This window comes from Vipera berus, assembly GCF_964194415.1.
Source record: "Vipera berus genome assembly, chromosome: Z".
Lineage (NCBI taxonomy): Eukaryota > Metazoa > Chordata > Lepidosauria > Squamata > Viperidae > Vipera > Vipera berus.
In genome coordinates, this window is record NC_138205.1 from 122014552 (window position 1) to 122037739 (window position 23188).

At 42.5% G+C, this 23188-nt stretch overlaps 1 protein-coding gene across 1 annotated transcript; it reads right to left on the reverse strand.

The window, feature by feature from the left end:
- Nucleotides 1–210: 210 nt before the first annotated feature.
- NOM1 (nucleolar protein with MIF4G domain 1) lies at nucleotides 211–22694 on the reverse strand. Its single transcript, XM_081346540.1, has 11 exons — nucleotides 21697–22694; nucleotides 18385–18509; nucleotides 16954–17149; nucleotides 14781–15104; nucleotides 11176–11286; nucleotides 10703–10864; nucleotides 9759–9880; nucleotides 7474–7606; nucleotides 5747–5878; nucleotides 3965–4074; nucleotides 211–942 (listed from the first exon to the last, which is right to left on the reverse strand). Exons 1-11 carry the CDS (start codon nucleotides 22618–22620, stop codon nucleotides 765–767), a joined length of 2517 nt encoding a protein of 838 aa, XP_081202666.1. The 5' UTR covers nucleotides 22621–22694; the 3' UTR covers nucleotides 211–764.
- Between the last annotated feature and the right edge of the window lie 494 nt (nucleotides 22695–23188).

The following is a 23188-nucleotide window of genomic DNA, read 5'->3' on the forward strand; positions in this document are numbered from 1 at the left end:
AAAATTCTTTTTGGTTTAGGAGAATTGGCAAACAAATGGAACACCAGAAGCAATTAAATATTTTTTTTGCTAAAAAGTTGACATTTGAGTCAAAACAGGAAGGAAGGAAAAAGAATTGTAAAAAAAAGACTGTGATGGAGAATGACATGAGCTGGGGAGGGAAGAATTACTAGTATAAATAAGTTATATTAGTAAGTTGAATCAGTAATATAAAAATTATGTATTACTTTTATTAAAGCATGATATTCTCATTTACTGTTTGTACAAGATACATCTTTAAATTACACAGAATGGTAATTTAGCAAAACTGGGGAATTTTAAGTTTCTGCATTACAAACAAGATAAAAAAGGCAAGATAAAAATTTACAAAAAGAATAAAATGGGATGAGACATATGAAATTAACTTGGCCATGTTTATTATTATGTATAAATGCCATTCAATGCTCTATGTGTATTCTAAAAGAGGTTCAGTAAGAAAATATCAAGGTATGTTTGAAATAAAATTTAATTTTTTGCTCAAAAACTCCCAATGTTCATTGGTGATTTTGTCTTGTATTTTAATAAAATCCCTGATTATTTAAAAAGCATTTATATGTGCATATATTGCTAAATATATGCATGTAAATCTGAATATAAAACTTTAATTAGTCCATGTTTTTGTGAAGTATCTATATAAAACAATGACATCTGTATAGCCTATGCCACATTCCCCAAATATTTTCTCTTTTTTTCCATAAGGGAATCTCTATAATATATTCTTGGTATTATAATTTCAATTTTGATTCTTTTGCTTTCAGTGTTTTAGTTACTAGATCAATTTTCTCTTTTAGTAAAGCACCCTCTTTAACATCTGTGTGAGCTTGAATATTTTTCATCAAGAAATGGGTAAGAAAAAGTTTCAAGCCTTCATGTAGCATCCCCAGCTTAGGATTGTCAGCCAACCTAGAAAATAAGAAAACTGTGGTTTAAACAATTTGCATTTTCTTTTAGACAATAATATAACATCACAGTGGGTACGGTACTGCGCTGGAAAGCAAGAGTTCAAGTCCTGCCTTAGCCATGAAAGCCAGCTGGGTGACTTTGGGCCAGTCACTCTCTCTCAGCCCAACCCACAGACTTGTTATTGTGAGAAAAGCAGGAGGAGGAAGATGTGTTGGACACGTTCACTGCCTTGAGTTATTTGTAAAAATAATAAAGGTGGGATACATATAAATAAAATATACAAAAATAAAAAGCAATACAGGTAGTCCTCGATTTACAAATAGTTCAATTAGTGACTGGTCAAAGCTACAATGGCACTGGAAAAAGTGACTTGTGACTGTTTTTCACACTTATGACTGTTGTAACTTCCCTGAGGATATATGATCAAAATTCGGCCACTTGGCCACTGGCTCAGACGTATGACAGTTGCAGTGTCCCAGGGTCATGTGATCCCCTTTTGTGACCTTCTGACAGCAAAGGCAATGGGGAAGCCAGATTCACTTAAATGTGTTACTAATTTAACAACTGCAGCAATTCACTTAACAACTGGAGCAAGAAAGGTCGTAAAAATGGGGCAAAATTCACTCGACAAAAGAAATTTTGGGCTCAATTGTGGTCGCAAATTGAAGACTAGCTGTATTAGATGAACAAGATTTATACAGGTAGTCCTTGATTTATGACAACTGGGACCAGAATTTCCACTGCTAAGCAAGGGGGTTGTTAAGTGTTGTTGTTAGTTGCGAAGTCGTGTCCGACCCATCGTGACCCCATGGACAATGTTCCTCCAGGCCTTCCTGTCCTCTACCATCTTCTGGAGTCCATTTAAGCTCACGCCTACTGCTTCAGTGACTCCATCCAGCCACCTCATTCTCTGTCGTCCCCTTCTTCTATTGCCCTCGATCTTTCCCAGCATTAGGCTCTTCTCCAGTGAGTCCTTCCTTCTCATTAGGTGGCCAAAGTATTTGAGTTTTAGCTTCAGGATCTGGCCTTCTAAAGAGCAGTCAGGGTTGATCTCTTCTAGGACTGACCGGTTTGATCGCCTTGCAGTCCAAGGGACTCGCAGGAGTCTTCTCCAGCACCACAGTTCAAAGGCCTCAATTCTTTGGCGCTCAGCCTTTCTTATGGTCCAGCTTTCACTGCCATACATTGCAACTGGGAAGACCGTAGCCTTCACTATACGCACTTTTGTTGACAGGGTGATGTCTCTGCTTTTTAGTGTGCTGTCTAGATTTGTCATAGCTTTCCTCCTGAGGAGCAAGCGTCTTTTAATTTCTTGGCTACAGTCCTCATCTGCAGTGATCTTGGAGCCCAGGAAAATAAAATCTGTCACTACCTCCATTTCTTTCCCATCTATTTGCCAGGAATTGAGAGGGCCGGATGCCATGATCTTGGTTTTCTTAATGTTAAGTTTCAACCCAACTTTTGCATTCTCCTTCTTCACCCGCAACAAGAGGCTCTTTAGTTCTTCTTCATTTTCTGCCATTACAGTGGTATCATCTGCATATCTTAGGTTGTTGATATTTCTCCTGGCAATCTTAATTCCAACTTTTGATTCATCTAGCCCTGCCTTTCTCATGATATGCTCTGCATATAAATTAAATAGGCAGGGCGACAGTATACAGCCTTGCCGGACTACTTTCCCAATTTTGAACCAATCAGTGGTTCCGTGTCCAGTTCTCACTGTTGCTTCTTGACCCGCATATAGGTTTCTCAAGTGACAAATAAGATGGTCTGGTACTCCCATCTCTTTAAGAACTTGCCACAGTTTGTTGTGATCCACACAATCAAAGGCTTTAGCATAGTCAATGAAGCAGAAATAGATGTTTTTCTGGAACTCCCTAGCTTTCTCCATGATCCAGCGTATGTTGGCAATTTGATCTCTAGTTCCTCTTTGAAATCCTGCCTGTACTTTGGGTAGTTCTCGATCCACATGCTGCTGGAGTCTAGCTTGTAGGATTTTAAGCATAACCTTACTAGCATGTGAAGTGAGTGCAATGGTGCGATAGTTTGAACATTCTTTGGCACTGCCTTTCTTTGGAATTGGAATGTAAACTGACCTTTTCCAATCCTGTGGCCACTGTTGAGTTTTCCACATTTGCTGGCAAATTGAGTGTAGCACTTTCACTGCATCGTCTTTTAAGATTTTGAATAGCTCAGCTGGAATACTGTCACCTCCACTAGCTTTGTTGTTGCTCAGCTTTCCTAAGGCCCACTTCACTTCACATTCTAAGATGTCTGGCTTGAGGTCAGTGACCACCTCATCATGGTTATCAGGGATGTTAAGCTCGTTCTTGTATAGTTCTTCTGTGTAATTTTGCCACCTCTTCTTAATCTCCTCTGCCTCTGTTAGGTCCCTGCCCTTTTGATCCTTTATCTGCCTCTTCGAAATCCTGCCTGTACTTCTGGTAGTTCTCGATCCACATACTGCTGGAGTCTAGCTAAGCAAGGGGGTTGTTAAGTGACCTGTGCCCAATTTTACTTTTTGTGCCACAATTGTTAAGTCAATCTTCCTCAGTCCTGAAGCCAATCCAGCTTCCCACCTTTGATTCTGTTAGTTGAAAGCCTGCTGGGAAGGCTGCAAATGGCAAAATCACGTGACCCTGGGATGCTTCAAGCATCATAAATACATGCTGGTTGCTAAGCACCTGAATTCGGATCAAGTGTTTATGGGGATGCCGTAGTGGTTTTAAATGTGAAGACCGGTCATAAAGCTCCCCCCCCAGTGCCAGTGTAGCTTTGCACAGTTGCTCAGCAAAAAAGTGTGTAAGTTGAAGGCTATCCGTGTCACTATTTTACGGCTTGGAGGGTTAAGCTACTAAATGTTTCCATGGGCTAAATGGAAGAACTGAGATGCTTTGAACTCTTGACACAAGGCGCAGCCAGATCTATTAATTAATTTAAAAGCTAACTAACAAACAAATTCCTGTTTCTAATTATAAAAATGGCTAGAGAATTCCTACTGGGTATACTTGGAAAGACTTACTTTTCAAATATATGATTGAGATCTTCTTGTTCCGTTTTTAGGAATAATGCAGATAACACCCGGCGCAGAAAGTGAACTTTTGGCTTATCTAAGTCACTGAATTCAATCACCTAATTGAACAGAAAGGGAAGATCCGATCAAAGCAAATCCTCTCATTAGGTCTGTCTGTTTTTCAGAAATGATCTGGATGATGGCTTTGCATGAAGACAAGGCCTCTCTGCTAGTTACTAGATCATCCTGATTCTTCCCAGGCTCAGCAGAGAAGGTGCTGTGCTTGCATGAGGTCCGAAGCACTCCTTTAAAATCATTTTCAAACTGTGCACAATCCCACTGTCAATTTATCAAATTGTTTTCAAAATACTATCACTTAGTGTGATATACTGTACATCTGATGTACATTAATGAAAAAGAAAAGTCAGCAGTATTTCCCTAAGCTGGCTTCAATTGCTTGAACTTATCGCAAGAGTTTAATGTGTAATCATAACTCCATCATAAAAAAACTGACTCACACATAACTTCCAAGAATGTGATAGAATTTTCATTAACTAATGAACAGCCGTTTACGTAAACCTTAAAGTTATTACACTCCATTAGTCAGAGCAGGCAGTCCTTGACTTACAACCACAATTGGGACCGAAATCTCGGTTGTTGAGAGCAGCAGTCTTTAAGGGAGATGTCATCTGACTGGCTTTGCTCATCGACCACAATCCTGATACTCCCAACTGCAGTTCTTAAAATGGTCTCACAATTTTATTTATTTACAAAATTTATAGACAACCCATTTTATCTCAAGGTAATTCTGGGTGGCTTTCAATCCACAAAAAACAAAAACTAAACAAACTAAAAGCATAAATAAATATCGAATCGAAACACTACGACTCAATCTCAGCACGACGACAGGAGTAGGATGGGGAGGGAGATGGGATCTGTTGTTAATCGATCAACCAGTTCTACTGTAATAACAACAGAGTTGGAAGGGACCTTGGAGGTCTTCTAGTCCAACCCCCTGCTCAGGCAGGAAACCCTATACCATTTCAGACAAGTGGCTGTCCAGTCTCTTCTTAAAGATCTCCAGTGTTGGAGGAGCATTCACCGCTTCTGGAGGCGGGTTGTGATGCTCCTCCACTGGAGCACCAAACTCACGGGCAGGAACAGCGCTTTAGGCTCTTGCAGGTGGTCACCTCTTGCGGTAGTTACTGCCAGCTGGAATAACCAGGTTGTTAATGGAGAGACTCCTACGTAAGGAGCAGGAGGGTGCTCTGTGGAGTGGGGGAGACCCTAGGAGGCCTGGCACAAGCCCCACACGTCTCTCTGCTCAGGGGCTGAAAATCTTTCCTGACAAAATCCAAGCAGGACTTGCCTGTGGCATGCACCAAGGGCCTCACCCAGGGACTAGGGCACCCGGCACTCCTTATCTTACCACTACCTCTCTGCTCTGGTACTGAAAATCCTTTTTTTTGAAATGCAGGTGTGCTAATCATTTACATGCGTGATTGTGTAGAAGTGAGGGAATTTGCTAGGATAAGTCTGAAATGGAATCTGGAATAGTGCTTTACAGGCCACAGAGCTCCCTTGCTGAGTCTGTCATCAAGTGACTGGCCACAAATTAAGGACTACAATGCAAAATGAAAACTAGCACAAAAAGAGTACATGCTGATATTTTTCCTTGGGATTTTACGAGTGATATATTCTGCCTTGACAGGAGGAATTACAGACAAAACCACGCCTGCACTATGCATGAGCCTAAGAGCTGTAAACATTTCTAAAAATAATTTTATTTACCTTGAAGACGGTGAGAGAGAGTGATTTAGTCTTTAGCAGGTGAGTCACAAGATGAACTAAGTTGGAGAAAGCAGCAGCTGACAGGCTTCCTAAGTTTCTGATTTTGTCCCAAATACTGAACTGGAATGTGATCTAATTCACAAAATAAAAGCGGAAAGCATTATAACACAACGGTATTTCACCACGTCCCCAAAGAGCACATCTAGAAGGATGTGTTGGGACTGGAAGACCAAGGGCCCTCCCAACTCTGTTATCCTCTTATCTTTTATTTCGCAGTTGATATGCTAAAAGTCGCTGAAGATTGACAGCCGCTGAAAACAATCTTTCGTGAGGAGGGTGAAGTCCTTCCAGCCACTATGAGGCCAATGAGTGGCCACTGCTTCTGCGTGCAAATCAAGGTGCTGATGATCACAGATAAAACTCTTCGTGCACAGGGCCTGGATATGTGTAGGACTACCTCTCCCCCAATTCTTCATGCCTATGCAATAATATCTCACAGGTTTTGTGTGCTTCAAGTCCCATCATGGGACTCAGCAGGCATGCCTTCTTTCTTGCTTGCCTGCCCCACGAAACAGTATCCCTCCTGAGGCTTCTATAGCCCTGATCCTGTTAGCTTTCAGGAGCTCAAGACCTCAGCTGCCTCTGATTTAGATTTATGTGTAGTCCTGTTAGGCGCTAGCAATGGTGTAATACTGTAGATCTAATTTGGTCCTCCAAACAGGGGTTTTTAGATGTTTTAAAGATGGTGTCAATTATCTGCAGGCTACCTAGAATCACCAATTAAGTCTCTAGTTCTAAAAACCAAATAAATAAAACAAATGAATCACAGTACACAGGAGAGATCTCCTCATTTCCAAGCACTTGCCAGAACCACCTACTAAAAACAGGAGACAGCTATTTCTTTTAGAATAGAAAGGATTCAACACCATCAAGGGGAATAAATTGGCTTTGTTGCTCTCCCTAGTCTCAAATTATACTCTTATTTTTCAGAAGGCTGAAACAGAGGTGAGAACATAAACTGCCTTTCCTTCCTTTATAATATATTTAGGAATGCGAAAAGAGAGTTGAGATTTGGGGTAAAGGGAAAACAGCACCCTTCTGAAATTAGTCTGAAACCTCCAACTGTAGAAATGCTGAGCTCTTCTGCACACAAAATATTGCACAGTTCAGCTCTGTAGCTTTTTCACATCAGGGTTTCTTTTTGGATGCGGGGGGGGGGGGGGAGAATTACAGACACCTAGAAGCATTTAAAGGGACGCGGTGGCTCAGTGGGTTAGGACGCTGAGCTTGTCGATCAGAAGGTCGGCAGTTTGGCGGGTCGAATCCCGAGTGCCGCGTAACAGAGTGAGCGCCTGTTACTCGTCCCAGCTTCTGCCAACCTAGCAGTTCGAAAGCACGTAAAAATGCAAGTAGAAAAATAGGGACCACTCCGGTGGGAAGGTAACAGCGTTCCGTGCGCCTTTGGCGTCTAGTCATGCCGGCCACATGACCACGGAGACGTCTTCGGACAAGCGCTGGCTCTTCGGCTTTGAAACGGAGATGAGCACCGGCCCCTAGAGTCGGAAACGACTAGCACGCATGTGCGGGGGAACCTTTACCTTTACCTTTTTAGAAGCATTTAATGCTTTTTTTGCTTCCAGAAATTCATGACCTAAAATAAATATTCTATTCTCAGAATGTCAGGTACTGTATTAACTGGGTAAAAATAAAACAAGCTTTTCACTCACCTGAAATCGCCTTTCATATTCACAGAACTTGGCAGATAAATATGCGTAGAAGGGATTGTAAGTCTTCTCTTGCAGGCAACAATCTATGAGGATATGGACTATCTCTCTCTCCTGTTGATCTTTAAGCTTAAGCCTAATGCATAAATTGTCATAATGAAAATCCTGTTTTCTGAACTTATATAGAAACATTTTAAAAATACGTTTTGCCAGCCTAAGAACTATTATAATTAGTCCCTTCTACAACAGAAGTATAGTGTTGATCAAACTTGGCAACTTTTGGTAGCCTAGAATTCTTCAATTAATATATAGAGAATTCTGGGAACTGAAATCCATACATTTTAAAGTTGAAGTCCACACACCTTAAAGTTGCCTAGTTTGAAAAAAACCACAACTTATCTATATTTCAATTTTTTTCTTCTCTATCTGGGTAATTTTTGATATGTTGGATTTCATCTTCCACCAGGAATTCCTCTAATTCAAGCTCCCTTTGTCCAGTGCGCTCCCACAGGGAGGGTCTTCTCAGGGTGCCGCCGGTTAAAGATTGCCGGCGGGTAACACCCAGGGGTAGGGCCTTCTCAGTGGGCGCGCCTGCCCTTTGGAACCAGCTGCCCGCGGAGCTTAGGACTGCCCCCGACCTCCGTTCATTCCGCCGGGACCTGAAGACCTGGCTCTTCGAGCTCTCTGGCCCAGGCTGAGAATTTTTTAATTTTTAATTTTAACTGGGTTTTTATTTTTCTCAGGGTCTCATTTAATCTTTTTAATTTGTTTTTAACTTTTGTATTGACTTTCTTTTAAATATCCTGTAAACCGCCCTGAGTCCTTCGGGAAAGGGCGGTATATAAATCTAAATCTAAATCTAAATCTAAATCTAAATCTAAATCTAAATCTAAATCTAAATCTAAATCATAATAATAATAATAATAATAATAATAATAATAATAATAATAATAATAATAATAATAATAATAATAATAATAATTATTATTATTGAGAAAGATTTTTGTATATATGCTTAAAAAAATGCATTTCTGAAGGTTGGCTAGAAGTGGGTACAAAGTTCATAATAATTGAAGAAAGAATGCAAGGGTTATAGGAAAGAGTCTAGTTTGCATGTACATTTAAATACTCTGGTAATAAAAAGAACTGAAGAAAAAGCTCCCTTTATTTTCCAGATTAATAATAATCACCCTGACACAGAAAAAAAAAGTTACTAGTGTCAGTTATCAAAGAAAAACTATCTTCCAAGTTTTTCTAATTCCTAATTGAGGGTGTTGGGAATCTCAATCCAACTAATTATATAAATATAATCAGCATTAATGAGACTTTCACTGGCTGTCTCAGCAGAAAGTCTGGCAAGAGTGAATCATATTTCTTCTCATAGAGCTGGATCACAAAAGAAAATCAGGAACAATTGGCAGAAAAAAAGTCTTAACTTGGGCAATACCTGTTCTGTCCAAAGAAGCCTGATTTAGCTTTCCTGTCAAAGGCTTGGCAGTACTAAAATAATTTAAAATGAAAAACTCTTTAATACTACAATGCAAGAGTGTAAAATGCACAATTACTTGCATCATTTTATATTTTACTCTAGTTTGAGATGAACTGCCTGACCCTTTTCTTAGGACGTAAGTGCTCTACTTTGCACCAAGCTATGTTTCAGTTAGATCAACTAAGTAAACTTTGCAATTTAGAATAAATAATGCCATAGAAAATTCCCTGGGAGAGTATCAGCCAAAAAAGAAAAAGAAAAAGAAAAGTGCAATTAACTTCTAAAGATGCTGAACTAGGTGTATAATCATGTCAAAAATCTCAATTCTCAATATATAAATATATATGCTATTAGTATTTTGTGTCTTTTACTGCTAAACAAAATATTACCAAAGCTATTTGGTCAGTGGCTTAATTTATCTGTAGCTGAAGACTCAATTTCTTTATTCAGCAGAAACTTCAAAGTTCTTCCACAATAGCACATTTAACAATGCTTTGCCGCAAGTCCTCACATACGTAGTACATAAAGCAAGTCCTCACATACGTAGTACATAAATATCAACACTGGCCTAGCTGATCCACAGACAGACGATGTAGCTTAGCTGTTCTTAGGAAAAAACTTCAAGATTTCAGTATTGCCTAAGTCTATTGTTAGCAATATTGCTCCTTGTCTCCTATTCTGTTTCTTTGTCTTAAGCAGAAGAAATCCTGCTTTGTCTATTTTTTGCAGCCATTATGGGGGTAGATTTTGTTTGCATTCCTGAAAATATCTTCATCTGCCCTAATGAATACAGACTTACTTCAAAAGTTTTTCAAAGGCATCCCAAAAGTCTTCACTTGTCATCAAGATGCAAAATATATTTCTCCTGATATCAGTATTCATTCTCTGCTTACGAGCGAGTTTCAGAATCTTTGAGCTTACCTGAAGGGTTAAGAATGAAATGTTATGTAAATTATTAATGCCTTCGATGCTTTAGGTAAATAAAGAGCAAAGCAAAATTAACAAAGTCTGATGTGGTATTACTTCTCCCAAGCTATGTATTATATAGCAAAGTAGGTCTAGATAGGAGCTTTTGAAAAACAGCTCCAGGTATTGCAAGATGTTTTTCTGGGAATGAAATATTCTTCAGAATTCCAGAACATACTATTTTTTCTCCAGCCCATGTTGATGTAGTCATTCTGGGGGTGTAATAGAATGTAGGTTTTGCATATCTGTAACGAACACAAAAACTGCATTCATGTGTCATCTTAAATCTTAATGTGATTTACCTGGTTGTCTTTCAGTTAATGTTTGTCAACAAATCATGGCTAAGTCTTCTCTAGTATGCTGGTAATGGTGTTTCTAGCCAGATTGATTGATTGATTGTTTGATGTAGAAAATTTATATGACTGCAACTCATAGTAACTCCAGGCATTTTTCCGAAATATAACTATTGCAGATTATTGCTGACCATTCTGTGGGCAGTGAATAAGTACAGTTGCTTGCTGTTTAGCATTTGGATTTGGAAGGAAAGCAAACAGGTAGATTTTTTTTTAAAAAAAGAAAAAGTTGGGCATTAAAAATAGGAAGATCCTGCTCATTCTTCCAACAATGTAATGCAATATTTTGTACTTCAGTTACCACTGAACACGATTTGGAACAAATCAATTTCCAAGGAACTTTACCACCATCATATTCATTCATGTTAATATATTGAGAAACTATTTAAACCTTACTGTTAGAAAAATATTAGGGCACCATTACCTTTCCCACAGGCAATATTTGTTCAGTTTTGTTGCTGTCAATCATTGGAGTGCCACTCCAAGAGGACCCAACAATCCACCAGCGCCCAACCTGATCAGCTGTGAGGAGAGATTCCAGTGATACACGAAGTTGAGATTCTTTTCCGGAATTACTATTGTGTGTCTGAAGGGGAAAAAAAGTGTTCACACCAACCCTTTTCTTTTTTAAAGAAGATATTTCTATTGAAAGACTGGTCAGTATGATTACTGTTCATCTTTCCTATATTCAAATATAACCAAAAATCCAAGAGTATGTTTTATTTGACACAGGGCTGTTTTTAAATAAGTAACAAATCTATCAGTCAATTTTTCTCCTGCAAACCTATTTTGCTACAGTTTTATATTAATAGGTTCAAAATCTACATAATATTAAAAAAAATTATTATTAAGAGAATACAGATTTTTGAAAAGGAACAAATATTTTCTCTACTTTACCAGTGTTCTCAGCAGTTTTCGTAATTTTTCAACTGGTTCTGGGTCATAACCAGGAATTTTCCTCATGTCATTATTTTTTAGTGCCAACATAATCTCCAACATAAAGCAAACCTTTGAAAAATATAACAGGCCTGCATTATTATTCCAAATACATTTTTTTCCAACAGAGATATGAAAAAGAGACTGCAGCTAAGCCAATATTTTATACCGAACTCCATAACTCATATTAAATCTTTCCCAACAAAATAAAACATTTCACTTTCTTCTCCAGTCATTATTATTTTAATAATTTTAAAAAGTACTGATTAGTAGGGGGATGTTCAAATCTGTCAAAAATATAGCACCCCTGAGCTGAGCTCAGTTCCTGATGACTGCATGGAAGTTATATTTTACAGTGTTTGGATGGATGTTTTTATTACTCATAACATGTCTAAGCTTAGCCTTGCTTTTATACAGTATAATCACTAAGAATTATTACTTTTAAGTAAGTTTTCGATGCAGTCTTCAACTAAATGAATACTAACAACACTGATCCAGCTTAACAAATCTGTTGGGGAAAGACCTGAAATAATGAAAATCTTATCTTTGAAAAGCTAGGTATTTATAATGAGATGTTTATGATATTTTACACTTCCACTCATCTCATATAAATAAGGTCATCCATGTATCATCATTTGTACTACTAAAAAGAGAAATATGATCTTTTTGATTTTTGTCTACTCTCTTGACAAATTTTTTTTGTCTACTCTCTTGAAGAACACTTCATCTTGCTACTGGTCTCCCAACACACTTTGATGACAAAGAGATACCGTATATACTTGAGTATAAGCCGAATTTTTCAGCCCACTTTTTGGGCTGAAAAATTCCACTTTGGCTTATACTCCAGTCAACAAAAAAACTTACCGAGGACTTGTGCGCGGCCGAGGCTTTGGTGCTTCTGGGATCGCGCGCACCTCTCCCAAGCCACCGCCGTCCGAGACCTGCCGAAGTTTGGGGAGGTTTGGGGAGGTGCGCGCGCACCTCCCCAAACCTCCCCAAACGTCGGCAGGTCTCCGTTCCTCCGCGCCCTGCCTGCCTGCTTCTTTCCGCAGCGGAAAGAAGCAGGCAGGCAGGGCGCGGAGGAACGGAGACCTGCCGACGTTTGGGGAGGTTTGGGCGCCTCCCCAAACCTCCCCAGGTCTCCGTTCCTCCGCGCAGACCTGCCGACGTTTGGGGAGGTTTGGGTGCCTCCCCAAACCTCCCCAAACGTCGGCAGGTCTCCGTTCCTCCTGCCGACGTTTGGGCACCTCCCCAAACCTCCCCAGGTCTCCGTTCCTCTGCGCAGACCTGCCGACGTTTGGGGAGGTTTGGGCGCCTCCCCAAACCTCCCCAAACGTCGGCAGGTCTCCGTTCCTCCTGCCGACGTTTGGGGAGGTTTGGGCGCCTCCCCAAACCTCCCCAAACGTCGGCAGGTCTGCGCGGAGGAACGGAGACCTGGGGAGGTTTGGGGAGGCGCCCAAACCTCCCCAAACGTCGGCAGGAGGAACGGAGACCTTCCGACGTTTGGGGAGGTTTGGGGAGGCGCCCAAACCTCCCCAAACGTCGGCAGGTCTGCGCGGAGGAACGGAGACCTGGGGAAGTTTGGGGAGGCGCCCAAACCTCCCCAAACGTCGGCAGGAGGAACGGAGACCTGGGGAGGTTTGGGGAGGCGCCCAAACCTCCCCAAACGTCGGCAGGTCTGCGCGGAGGAACGGAGACCTGGGGAGGTTTGGGGAGGCGCCCAAACCTCCCCAAACGTCGGCAGGAGGAACGGAGACCTGGGGAGGTTTGGGGAGGCGCCCAAACCTCCCCAAACGTCGGCAGGTCTGCGCGGAGGAACGGAGACCTGGGGAGGTTTGGGCGCCTCCCCAAACCTCCCCAAACGTCGGCAGGTCTCCGTTCCTCCTGCCGAAGTTTGGGGAGGTTTGGGCGCCTCCCCAAACCTCCCCAGGTCTCCGTTCCTCCGCGCAGACCTGCCGACGTTTGGGGAGGTTTGGGGAGGCGCCCAAACCTCCCCAAACGTCGGCAGGAGGAACGGAGACCTGCCGACGTTTGGGGAGGTTTGGGGAGGCGCCCAAACCTCCCCAGGTCTCCGTTCCTCCGCGCAGACCTGCCCCAAACCTCCCCAAACGTCGGCAGGTCTGCGCGGAGGAACGGAGACCTGGGGAGGTTTGGGGAGGCGCCCAAACCTCCCCAAACGTCGGCAGGAGGAACGGAGACCTGGGGAGGTTTGGGGAGGCGCCCAAACCTCCCCAAACGTCGGCAGGAGGAACGGAGACCTGCCGATGTTTGGGGAGGCGCCCAAACCTCCCCAAACGTCGGCAGGTCTGCGCGGAGGAACAGAGACCTGGGGAGGTTTGGGGAGGCGCCCAAACCTCCCCAAACGTCGGCAGGAGGAACGGAGACCTGGGGAGGTTTGGGGAGGCGCCCAAACCTCCCCAAACGTCGGCAGGTCTGCGCGGAGGAACGGAGACCTGGGGAGGTTTGGGGAGGCGCCCAAACCTCCCCAAACGTCGGCAGGAGGAACGGAGACCTGGGGAGGTTTGGGGAGGCGCCCAAACCTCCCCAAACGTCGGCAGGTCTGCGCGGAGGAACGGAGACCTGGGGAGGTTTGGGGAGGCGCCCAAACCTCCCCAAACGTCGGCAGGAGGAACGGAGACCTGCCGACGTTTGGGGAGGCGCCCAAACCTCCCCAAACGTCGGCAGGAGGAACGGAGACCTGCCGACGTTTGGGGAGGTTTGGGCGCCTCCCCAAACCTCCCCAAACTTCGGCAGGTCTCCGGACGGCGGCGGCTTGGGAGAGGTGCGCGCGATCCTGGAAGCACCGAAGCCTCGGCCGCGCGCAAGTCCTCGGTAAGCTCCGGGCGGTCACTTGCTTCGCGTCTCCTGAGGGAAGGGGGGGCGACTGGAGCGGGCGTGTTTCCTCGCCTGCTGGGCGCCGCGATTTGCCCGGGGAACGCGCGGGCCCCGAATGGCAGCGTGGAGCGAGGAAGCGGACAGCCAGGGCTTCCCCGAGAGCCGCGGCCACACAGGGTATTCCTGTGTATTCAGGCTTGCAAAATGGCGGATCGAGCCTCTGCTGGCGGCAGAGGCTTGCAGAGTGCGGATCCAGCCTCCGCCAGCGGCGGAGGCTTGCAGAGCGCGGATCCAGTCTCCGCCGGTGGCGGAGGCTTGCAGAACGGCGGATCGGCTTATACTCGAGTCAACAATTTTTCCCAGTTTTTGGGGGTGAAATTGGGGGTCTCGGCTTATACTCGAGTCGGCTTATACTCAAGTATATACGGGTAGGTTTAATGTTTAATCAAAGATAGGAAATAAACCCCTTCATATGAGGGTTACTAATAAGTACAAACTGCATTCTTCCAACATAAATGCATTTAAGCTCCTGCCAAATTCTCCTCCTAATAAGAATGCTTTAAAACAGCATTTCTTAACCTTGGCAACTTTAAAATATGTGGATGCAACTTCTAGAACTCCCACCCAGCAAGTTGGCGGGGAATTCTGGGAGTCGAAGTCTACATAACTTAAAGCTGCTAAGGCTGAGAAATACGGCTCTAAAAACTATTTTTTAAAACATGCATTCGTACCCTTGACTGGTCCTGGAACTGCTTTTCCATTGCATTTGCTTTTCTCTGTGCCTCAGTGATAAGTTCCTTTAGTGCGAGGGCATCATCCTTCCTCAAGGAAAAACCAACGTTCTTCAGCAGAAGCAGGATCAGTTCAATATCCTTTCCAGAAAAAGTGCTAACAAGCTTCTTTAAGATGTCAAAGATCAGCAGTGAATGCACTACATAAAAATTATACAAATTAGCAATTAAAGTCATCAAGTTCTCGCATTCTTTCCCTTCGGCTTTGCTTTTGTAGACATCATCAAATTTCCTCATCACGGTTTCCAAAAAATTAGCACCGACCTGGAATAGATTTACATACATGGAAATACAAAAAAAAAAACGCACAAAAAAAACCACGGATAAGCATTGACCGGTTTAAGTATTTATTTCCAAAAGAAAACCTAACCATATACATATCTAGTATTGGGAGCCTAAATCACTAACTAGCTAAACAGAAAATGGCATTAGCATCAGCTTTGTAAAATTTATTAAAATTATAGCGCTAATTAGCAATATATATATTAATAAAGGAAAATATTTGTAGCTCAGGGTTGAAATGAAGGGGTCCTTGGTACTCTCTGAACTTGGTTGTTTCATTACTCAAATTAGGTAACATCATCAGAGCAGCAATCTACTTGATTCAAATTTGTAGGATTTCCATAGATATGTTATTAAGCATTGTGTGATACTATCATTGCACATTTAAGCCTATGTTTTTTAACTTGAAATGCCTCACAGGAAAATATTGATGAGCTCAGGAAAGTAGGTGCAGCACAATCCTTTTTACCACAAATGTAGTTTTTTTTTAAAAAAATAAGATTAAGAGAGGTAAGAGTACACACACACACACACACAAAAACTCTTTGAGCATCACTTCTGAGCCCAACACTAGACTGAGGCATTCTTATAGAAAGAAAAGAGGCAGGTCATTTTTAAAAAATCAAGCCACAAATATGGAAATCTGCTATAATTATGGTCACTAAATGAGAACTATCTCTATTTAATAGAATTTTATTCTTATTTGCCTCTCCACTTGTCTTTAAAATAATCCTGTGAAGTAAACTGATTGCAGGATCCCCACTCAACATTTTCAGCTTTGTAACTTATCAGTTCTGTCAGCAGCAATATGGTTTACTGTATTATTCCTGTAAGTTTCCGTAAGAGTGCTTCACATTTGACACTTAAGGTAAAATAAGGAGGTTAAATTTACAAAACAAGAGAAATATATAAAATTAACCTTTCTTCTCTTACCATATTATCTTCCACTGAGGCAATTAAAAATTTAATCAAATGGTGGAATATCATTTTGTTAGGTCTAGCTTCTTTCCAAGCATCTTTACTATTGGAAATAGAATAGAATAGAATAGAATGTGGGAGGGACCTCGGAGTATAATCTCAGAAATCAGTGTCAAAGCAGTTTTAAGAAGTAAATTATTGTTAAAATAATTTAATCAAGGTTAGTGCTGGGAATTACAGAAATGGGAAAAAGTGACTTTTCTATCAATATGAAAATCTTCCTCTTTTCATCTTAACATTTGATGCTTAAATAACTATTCCTTGTAATCATTTTTTTCTTGTATATTCTGCCATTCTACTAAGCAATATTCAAATCAGTCATATTTCAAAGAGACCTTAATGGTACTAGGTACAAGATATTGTGAAATCACCAGAACATAATTAGTGCCTAATAATGGGTTTTATAGGTAGTCCTCCACTTACAACCATTCGTTTAGAGTCTGTTCAAAGTTACAATGGCACTGAAATAAGGGACTTGTGACCATTTTTTACACTTACAAATGTAGCAGCATCCCCATGGTCACATGATTAAAATTCAGATGCTTGGCAACTGAACCATATTTATGACTGTTGCACTGTCCTGGGATCATGTGATCACTTTTTGTGACTTTTTGATAAGCAAAGTCAATGGAGAAGCCAGATTCACTTAACAACCCGTTGCTAACTTAACAACTGCAGTGATTCATTAACAACTATGGCAAGAAAAGTTGTAAAATGGAGCAAAACTCGCTTAAAATTTGTCTTGCTTAGTAATGTAAATTTTGGGCTCCGTTGCGGTAGTAAGTCAAGGAGTTACCTGTACTACATTCCCAATTTGTGTATAGCAAATTAAAGAACTGTGAAGAAAAGTTACCTCGATTCCCACAGTCTGATGAAGAACACTAACCAAAAGAACATGCTCCAACAGGAGCCTGGAAGGCACGGCTGATTCCATAACACAAGCAGAGATAAGAATATCTGTTAACGTTTCGTTCATATCTTTTCTGCTGTTCGTCATATACAGTTCTTCCAACTGCCCACTGATGGAGGCTAGGTTTGGTTCACTCAACCTAGTGGGAGTAAAAGAGTAAAATTAAGGTCTATACTTTCATGTTACCATTAGCCAGTCCTATTACACACTTCCATTCCAAATACATGCCCATGGGTGTTTAAAGCATCATATCATGTATTTTTTGATTTTCCTTATTTTAATGTGTAAATATGCATTCCATCTAAATCTGGTCTGAGACATTTTTTTATGTTTACGTTTAGTCCAAAAATGAAAGAAAATCTCCTTGATATTCATTACTTCCTGTTGCATGGCATCTTTCCGTATCCAGGCTTTTTAGTGCACAAATATATGATATTCTGTGTGAAATGTTTACCGTAAAAATGAAACAGGTAGTGCTCAGATTACAATCATTCATTTAATGATGGTGCTGAAAAAAAAATCTGGTTCTCACACTTGGAATAGTCACAACTCCACTGTGGTCATGTGATCCCAATTCGGGCCCTTGGCAACTGGCTCAATTTATAACTATTACAATGTCCTATGGTCATGTAATTTGTTGCAATTTGCAACTGGTTTTTTTTGCCAGTTGTTAAGTGAATCTGGTTTTCCCCATTGACTTTGCTTGTCAGAAAGTTGCAAAAGGTGATCACGACCCAGGACACTGCAACCATCATAAATCTGAATCAGTTGCCAAGCATCTGAATTTTGATCATGTGACCACAGGGATGCTGCAACCGTCATAAGTATGAAAAATGGTCATTAAGTCCTTTTTTGGTGCCATTGTAATTTCAAATGATCACTAAACAAACTGTTGTAAGTCAACAATACTTGTACTTGAAGGATTAAGACAAATAGATCTATATTCATAAAAAAGCAGTGTAGATGATCAAGAGGTTTGAAACCAAGTCTTATCAAGAAAGATTAAAATACCTGAGAAAGTTTTGCTTGTAGAAAGAAAACAGAAGGACAGGCTGCCACTTCCCAACTCATATAGAGATTAATTTTAAAGGGAGGTTCTGGTTGAAGATTAGGAGAAAAATATTCTACCTGTAAGAGCAACTTGAAAGAGAAGGTGGGGAGCTGGATGTATTAAAGCAAAGTTGTATTTATTGGGATTTATTTTGGGTTTTTGTCCTGACTAGGAAATTGGACTCTATAGGCCCTTCCAACTCTATGATTCTAAGCCAGTTCTGATGAGTGAAAACAGGGGTGAAAACAAATCAGACTTGTGCAAATGAGGTGAGGTCTCCATGCTTTCATGGAGTATGGAAATTAGCACAATTTCAGTATTACCTATTAATCAGACCTTTCACTGTTTTCTTTAGTCTTTCTAATTCTTCTTTCTTTTTGGAATCTATTGTCTCTTTGGGAATTCGCATCTGAGGAGGAACGTACTTTGCAGCGTCTTGGTTAGAATTCTATATAAAAAAGGTAAAGTTGTTTTATTAAACAAATTAATGATTAGCAATGAAAATGCATCTACCTTTTGTATATTATCAGCAATGAGAATGTTAGTGCACAAACCTTTTAGATAATCAGTTATGCAACAAGAGGATGAAATTGACCAGTTCTATGAAGCCCTACAGCACCTTATACAACTAATACCAAAAAATGATGCCCTTATCATCATGGGGGATTGAAAGGCTAAAGTAGGAAGCCAAAAGATAACCGGAATAACAGGCAAGTTTGGCCTTGGAGTACAAAATGAAGCAGGGCACAGGCTGATAGAATTTTGTCAAGAGAATACGATGGTGATAGCAAACACTCTTTTCCAACAACCCAAGAGACGGCTGTACACATGGACATCACCAAACGGTCAACACAGAAATCAGATTGACTATGTGCTCTGCAGCCAAAGATGGAGAAGCTCTATACAGTCAGTAAAAACAAGACCAGGAGCTGACTGTGGCTCAGACCATGAGCTTCTCCTTGCAAAGTTTAGGCTTAAACTGAAGAAAGTAGGGAAAAGCACTAGGCCACTCAGGTATGAACTAAATTGTATCCCTGTTGAATATACAGTATAGGTGACAAACAGATTTAAGGAATTAGATCTGATAGACAGAGTGCCTGAAGAACTATGGACAGAGGTTCGCAACATTGTACAAGAGGTAGCAATTAAAACCATCCCAAAGAAAAAGAAATGCAAGAAAGCAAAATGGCTGTCTGAGGAAGCTTTGCAAATAGCTGAGGAAAGGAGGGAAGCGAAAGGCAAAGGAGAAAAAGAAAGATACGCCCAACTGAATGCAGAATTCCAGAGAATAGCTAGAAGAGATAAGAATGCCTTCTTAAATGAACAGTGCAAAGAAATAGAAGAAAACAATAGAATAGGGAGGACCAGAGATCTTTTCAAGAAAATAGGTGAGATGAAGGGAACGTTTCATGCAAAGATGGGCATGATAAAGGACCAAAAAAGCAGGGACCTAACAGACGCAGAGGAGATTAAGAAGAGGTGGCAAAATTACACAGAACTATACAAGAACGAGCTTAACATCCCTGATAACCACGATGAGGTGGTCACTGACCTCAAGCCAGACATCTTAGAATGTGAAGTGAAGTGGGCCTTAGGAAAGCTGAGCAACAACAAAGCTAGTGGAGGTGACAGTATTCCAGCTGAGCTATTCAAAATCTTAAAAGACAATGCAGTAAAAGTGCTACACTCAATTTGCCAGCAAATGTGGAAAACTCAACAGTGGCCACAGGATTGGAAAAGGTCAGTTTACATTCTAATTCCAAAGAAAGGCAGTGCCAAAGAATGTTCAAACTATCGCACCATTGCACTCACTTCACATGCTAGTAAAGTTATGCTTAAAATCCTACAAGCTAGACTCCAGCAGTATGTGGATCGAGAACTACCCGAAGTACAGACAGGATTTCAAAGAGGCAGAGGAACTAGAGATCAAATTGCCAACATACGCTGGATCATGGAGAAAGCTACGGAGTTCCAGAAAAACATCTACTTCTGCTTCATTGACTATGCTAAAGCCAACAAACTGTGGCAAGTTCTTAAAGACATGGGAGTACCAGACCATCTTATTTGTCTCTTGAGAAACCTATATGTGGGTCAAGAAGCAACAGTGAGAACTGGACACGGAACCACTGATTGGTTCAAAATTGGGAAAGTAGTCCGGCAAGGCTGTATACTGTCGCCCTGCCTATTTAACTTATATGCAGAGCACATCATGAGAAAGGCAGGGCTAGATGAATCAAAAGTTAGAATTAAGATTGCCAGGAGAAATATCAACAACCTAAGATATGCAGATGATACCACTGTAATGGCAGAAAGTGAAGAGGAACTAAAGAGCCTCTTGTTGCGGGGGAAGAAGGAGAGTGCAAAAGTTGGGTTGAAACTTTAACATAAAGAAAACCAAGATCATGGCATCCGGCCCTCTCAATTCCTGGCAAATAGATGGGGAAGAAATGGAGGTAGAGACAGATTTTATTTTCCTGGGCTCAAAGATCACCGCAGAAAGGGACTGTAGCCAAGAAATTAAAAGATGCTTGCTCCTCAGGAGGAAAGCCATGGCAAATCTAGACAGCACACTAAAAAGCAGAGACATCACCCTGCCAACAAAAGTGTATATAGTCAAGGTTATGTCTTCCCATTTGCAATGTATGGCTGTGAAAGTTTGACCATAAGAAAGGCTGAGTGCCAAAGAATTGAGGCCTTTGAACTATGAAGCTGGAGAAGACTCCTGCGAGTCCCTTGGACTGCAAGGCGATCAAATCAGTCAGTCCTAAAACTCTTTAATAAAAAAAATAAATCAGTCAGTCCTAGAGGAAATCAACCCTGACTGCTCTTTAGAAGGCCAGATCCTGAAGTTGAAACTCAAAATGCTTTGGCCACCTCATGAGAAGGAAGGACTCACTGAAGAAGAGCCTAATGCTGGGAAAGGTTGAGGGCAAGAGAAGAAAGGGACGACAGAGAATGAGGTGGCTGGATGGAGTCACTGAAGCAGGAGGCGTGAGCTTAAGTGGACTCCAGAAGATGGTAGAGGACAGGAAGGCCTGGAGGAATGTTGTCCATGGGGTCGCGATGGGTCAGACACGACTTCACAACTAACAACATGCAATAATAACAACACTCCTGAACCTCGAACTAACAAAGGCAGTGATGAGAAACGTACACCTCACAATGTGTGTTCCTAAAAGATAGTTCAGCCACTGACTCAAATTGGGCTCATCCATTTTACTCGTTGATTACTTTATCATTGATTCCACCTTTTAAAAAATATATACTTCAAGGCACAGTGGTGGGATTCAGCAGGTTCGCACCAGTTCGGCAGAACCAGTAGTTAATTTTTTGTTGCTCAGGCCCCAAATGGACTTCTGGAAGCAGCATCCACGCAGAGAACTGGTTGTTCACATATTTGAATCCCACCACTGTCAAGGCAGAAAAAAGACCTTAATACTCCCATCTCATATTCTTTCTCACAACAACATCTCTGTAAGGTAAGTTGGGCTGAGTGTGTGTCTGATCCAAAGCTGCTTTCATGCCTCAGGGAGGATTAGAACTCCCAGCCACAAAATCACTGCACTAAGCTGGTTCTCTACTTTGCCATTTGTGGGGGGGGACAGGAGCCTTCAACAGCCATTATACCACTTCACCTCAGGCCTCCATGCTTGGCAGTTCTGTTTTTCAGGCTTGGCAATATTAATATCTGTGGATTTCAACTCCCGGAATCCCGCAGCCTGCCCGGCAGCCTCTCGGCTGGCCTCCTCTTCTTCGCTTTCGCTTCCTTCCTCCGGGCTGGATTCTCCGGAGTTTCCCATTTCATCCTCGTCGTCCTCTCCGGGGCTCAGCCGTTCTTCTTCTTCGGTCTCACTTCCTTCTCCCTCTTCCACATCGCCATTCTCGTAGAGGTCCGAGAAAGCGGCTTCGGACTTCAGCGCTTCCAGCACGTAGTCCAGCCCGTCCCGGGCGAAGCTTTGCGGCAAGGATGCTGCCTCCTCCTTCGCCGCCGCCTCCCCCCACTCCTGGTCGAGCCTTCGCCGCTTCTTGCCACGCTTGTGGAGCCCCAGTTGCCGCTCCAGACGACGGATCTCCCGCTCCTCCGCCTCGTTAGCTGCCAGCAGGGCTCTTTTGCGAGCCTCGGCCGTAGCGGAGGGAGCTCTCCGGGGTTGCTTGGCCGGCGGCTCCTTCTTTTTCACTTTTTCTTTTCGTTCTTCTCCCACCGGCGGCGGCAGCGGAGTCCTCTTTTTAGCGGGGCCTGCCCGTGAGGGGAGCGGGCACTTGGCTTCCCCGCCTCCGATCAAGAGCCGCCGCCGCCGCCCGCGCTTCAACTTGCGCTTCTCTCTCCTCATTTCTCGTCGATTCCTGTGGCCGTCGCAGGCCGGCTGCTGAAGGGACCCCGGGCCACCATGGCCATCGGGCCCTACCGCAGCCTCCACGAATTCCCTCACCGCCAGCCCGAGTTTGTGGAGCTTCCCGATCGGAAGCTGCTTCTTCTGCGGAGGCCGCCTTCCTCCGCCTTTCCTCTTGGCGGCTTGGCTGCCCTCAGCCGCCGAAGAGGAACGGGCCTTCCGCTTCATGGCCCAGGCCGCGATCGCCTCCGTTACTCGTCACACGTCGCGGCTCATGGGCGCTGCCATCTTGGAAGTCCCCAGGCGAGAGGCGGGGATTGGGTCGCGTGAAAGAAGGGGCGGGGATAGCGCTCCCTGTTGGAACCCTGAAACGTTTGATCTGATGCCCTCCATTTTGCGCCTTCTCAGGGATGGCTGGGAAATGTAGTTTAAAAGGCTCCAAGGGGATTGGACTGGACAGGTTCACAACGTATACTTTGCTCATGGCATCCTTGTGAACCTTATGTATCTTTGTGATTCCCTCCCTCCATTAGATAGAAACAAAGGCTCTTTACCACCTGCTCTATTTATGTATCTAAAATAACGTTTCTCAGCCTTGGGGATTTTAAGACGTGTGAACTTTACCACCAAAACTATATTGTATAAAGATTATGGAGCTGAAGTCGATATAGCTTAAAAGTCTCCAAAGTTGAGAAACACTGGTCAACTACTGCATAAAAACTAGAAAAGTGTTATGTCCTTCCCTTGGGGGGGGTGTGCATATGATCTTCTTAATTCGAGAACCCCTGGATTACAC